Source organism: Anas platyrhynchos, chromosome 3 (genome assembly GCF_047663525.1).
Source record: "Anas platyrhynchos isolate ZD024472 breed Pekin duck chromosome 3, IASCAAS_PekinDuck_T2T, whole genome shotgun sequence".
NCBI lineage: Eukaryota > Metazoa > Chordata > Aves > Anseriformes > Anatidae > Anas > Anas platyrhynchos.
The window spans coordinates 119,461,519-119,464,896 of NC_092589.1; the positions used below are offsets into that span (position 1 = coordinate 119,461,519).

At 58.9% G+C, this 3,378-nt stretch overlaps 1 protein-coding gene across 2 annotated transcripts; it reads left to right on the forward strand.

Annotated features, from left to right (window-relative positions):
* Positions 1-313: 313 nt before the first annotated feature.
* CIMIP2C (ciliary microtubule inner protein 2C) lies at positions 314-3,123 on the forward strand. Of its 2 annotated transcripts, none has more exons than XM_027455480.3 (4): positions 314-419; positions 1,492-1,657; positions 1,834-1,946; positions 2,893-3,123. In XM_027455480.3, the coding sequence occupies exons 2-4, from the start codon at positions 1,535-1,537 to the stop codon at positions 3,035-3,037; spliced, it is 381 nt and encodes a 126-aa protein (XP_027311281.1). In that variant the 5' UTR covers positions 314-419; positions 1,492-1,534; the 3' UTR covers positions 3,038-3,123. The 2 variants fall into 2 exon arrangements, with proteins under 2 accessions (XP_027311281.1, XP_071891234.1); XM_072035133.1 differs by having other exon boundaries at positions 339-415.
* The last annotated feature ends 255 nt before the right edge of the window (positions 3,124-3,378 follow it).

Sequence of the window (3,378 nt, forward strand, 5' to 3'; positions counted from 1 at the left end):
AAACAACCCCCCCTTCAAAATAAATAAAATAAAATAAAATAAAATAAAATAAAATAAAATAAAATAAAATAAAATAAAATAAAATAAAATAAAATAAAATAAAATAAAATATGGAAATAAAATAAAATAAAATATGGAAATAAAATAAAATAAAATATGGAAATATGGGGGCTTTTCCTGCAGAGGGTGGGTTGAGGGGGCGCAGGGGTTGGTGGGGGGCGTGCAGGCAGTGGTGCCAGGGGGGGCGCAGGAGGTGGCAGCAGGCGATGCTCACGGGTGGGTGCTGGGGGGCGCAGGGGGGGTGCAGGAAGGTTTGGGGGGGACGGTGCTGGGCTCCCCCCGTTGCCTGGTGATGGTGTTTGTGACCTTTCAGGGCAGAACGGGAGGGATCCAGGCCGGGCTGGGGGCACCTGCGGTGGGTAAGGACTGCACCCCCCGTGGATCCTGCACCCCCCGTGGATCCTTTGGCAGGGGCTGTGCTCCCTGCTGAAACACTGCTGGGTCCTGGGGGGAGATTTGGGGCTTTTCCCCACGGATCCTAAACATCCCTCGCCCCTGCCAGCATCACCGAGCTCCTGCTTGTCCTCCCCCTGCCCCCTGTCCCCTTCCCATCCCCAAGTGGTTTCTCCCCATCTCCTCTTGCTCCCTTCTACCTCTCCTTTTATTTTTTAGGAATAAATCCTGCAGCTGCACTCAGGGCTTGTCCAAATCACTGCAGGATGCCCCAAAACCCCCTGGCATCCTCCCCTATGTGCTTTAATCCTGGAGCATCTCTCCCGCTCCTTTTCTCCTGGCTGCTCTGGTGAACAGCAAACTGCAGGCAAAAAAAAAAAAAAAAAAAAAAAACAAAAAATGAGGAAAAACCCCCTCCAGGGCAAGCAGCATCCACCCAACAGTGAGAAAAAACCGTGTGAAAACTCAGCTGGGTCCTTAATGAGCGGAGCTGTGGTGCTGCGTTGCGCTCAAAAAGCGAAGGAATTGGTTTTGGTGTGCAGATCAGGAAGGGTTTTCCTGGAAAAAAAAGGGTTTTCCTGGAAAAGCTGCTCTGCGTGCGGCAAGAGGTGCTGTGCGCCGCCTCAAAGCCTGATTTCGGGTCCTGTGCAGAGCCTGGGGAAAGAAGTGGCTTCCCCTGGCCCTGCGAAATGGGGTTTTGGGGAGCGCTGGTGGCACACGGACGCAGCAGTGAGCTGCAGGGGGGGGCGAGGATGTAGAGGGTGCATTTCTATCTTTTGGGTGAACACATGGGGAATCCTACGGGCTTTTTGGATAAACCACAGTTTTGGAACATGAATTATTATTGATAACTGGGTTGTGAGCACGCAAAGGGCTCGGGGACCTTCCCGATAATGGGCGAAAAAAGCGGTAGGGATGGGTGCGTGCAGCCCTCCCCTGCCTCCACACCCCGCCACCGTGTCCTGGTGACCTGGGGGGGCGAGGAAGGAAAAAAAGGATGCTCAGCAGTGGAAAACCAACCAGGAATTTCCCACGCAGGCGTGGAAAACCCATCACCCTACACAGCCCAGGAACCACCACCATGGCACAGCCGCGGAGCCCCCAGCCCCCTGCGCCCTACCCGGAGGAGGTGCCCCGCACCCCGCTGCGCACCCGCTTCCACCTGGATGGGGGCCGGGCCCTGGAGCTGGGCAAATTTTACCAGGTGGGGACGGGGACGGGGATGGGGACAGAAGCACCCCGGGGGTTTCAGCCCAGGTATTGATCTTGTATCAATCCAGGTATTGATCTTGTATCGATACCTGGGCTGCACTGCTTGCCCAGGGTTGGGGGGCTGCACTGCTTGCCCGGACCCCTGCACAATTTTGGTTTCGCCCCCAGCTGGCCCAGCAGCACCGTGAGTTTTACCAGGACAAGACCGGGACGCTTTACCCCGTCCCCTACTTCGTGCTGCCCGTGAAGGAGATGGAGAGGTACCCGCACCCGCTGGACCTGTGAGTACCCAGGGGATGCCCCAGGGTGCTGGGACCCAGCCTGAGGGGTGTGGGGAGAGCTGGGGGTCCTCTGCTCGGCTGCTCCAGCCCCTTGCCAAGCAGCTACCTCCAAAAAAATGGGTCCTGGAGATGAGAGGAGGGCAGAAAAGCTGAAAGGCAAAACTCACCCTCTGTCAGCAATTTGTGCCACCGGCACCAGTCAGGGGGGCTCCTGGGCACCGCGGGTCCCCCAGCCCCTCTGCCCATCCCATCCCACCTCTCCTCGCCCCTCTGTACTGGGAGGATGATCGTGGCATCCCCCTCACCCCTTGCGGACAAACCCACCCCGCTCACTGCCTCTCCTTGGGGGGCCCTCGTTGAGCCCCTCGAGGTGAAGCTCGCCCCTGTGGGTGCGTAAAGATAAAAAGATTTCGGACAACCCCACCGCAAAGGCGCAGCGCCCTCCTGGTCCCTAGAGCCCCTGGGAGCATTGGCATGGATTGACCAAGCCTGGAAGCCCACGAATCCCTTAAATTTTGGGTGTGGAGCCCCAAAAAGATGTTTAACCCTGTGGTTAATGGGTGGGCACGGAGCACTTTGCCCCCACGCTGCGCGCTGTGCCCCTTTGGGCTGGCCACCGCTGGCTGTGCCCTGTGCCACCTGAAATGAGGACGGTGCACAGCAGTGGGGAGGGTTTCCTTCACCTCCCCGGTCCCATTTTGAGGAGAAAAGAGTGGGAAAAGGGGGACAAAGAGGGGAGCAGCTGCTACAAGGGCCAGGCACTCATCCTCCTCCCGGAGCAGAGCGCACGGCCAGCTCCTGCGCCGCTAAGGGTGCTGGAGAACAAAGCTGGGCGCAATGCCCGCTGCCCCCCAGCCTTCAGGACCTTCTGGCAACCTTGCCACCAACCCCCAGAGCCCAGAAATTCAGTGCCCAGCTGGTAACCTGCTGCCTTGCCCCCCCGCAGCCCCCCTCTCAGCGGGAAGACCCGGTGGCATTTGCAGCGCGTGTCCCCGGAGAACCTGCGGACCTACCAGACCTTCCCCTCGGGCAAAAGGGTCACCTCCGAGGAGAGGGAGGTCCGGGACAGCTTCTTCGAGTACCGAGCGTGAGGGACAGCACCCAGGATGCCCTCGGTGGTGAGCTGGTCTCCGGGATGGGGGAGGCAGAGCCCCAAAATAAACGTAAAGCAGAGGGAGGTGGTGCTGGATGGGGTCTGTGTGCACGGGGACCAAGCAGGACCCCAAGGAGAGGGGGCAGCCGCCCATCGGGGGGCTTCTCCTGCTGCTCCAGGATGTCAGAGGTTGGCTGGGATTGGGGACGGGCAGGGGATTAGCTCGGTGGGATGGGGTCACCGTCTGGCAGGGAAGGAGCCCCCTGTGCTGCCCTGCTGCCCGGGGATCTGCTGGTGGTGGTGGGGGGCACCCAGCTGGAGTGGATGGGGGAAAACAGG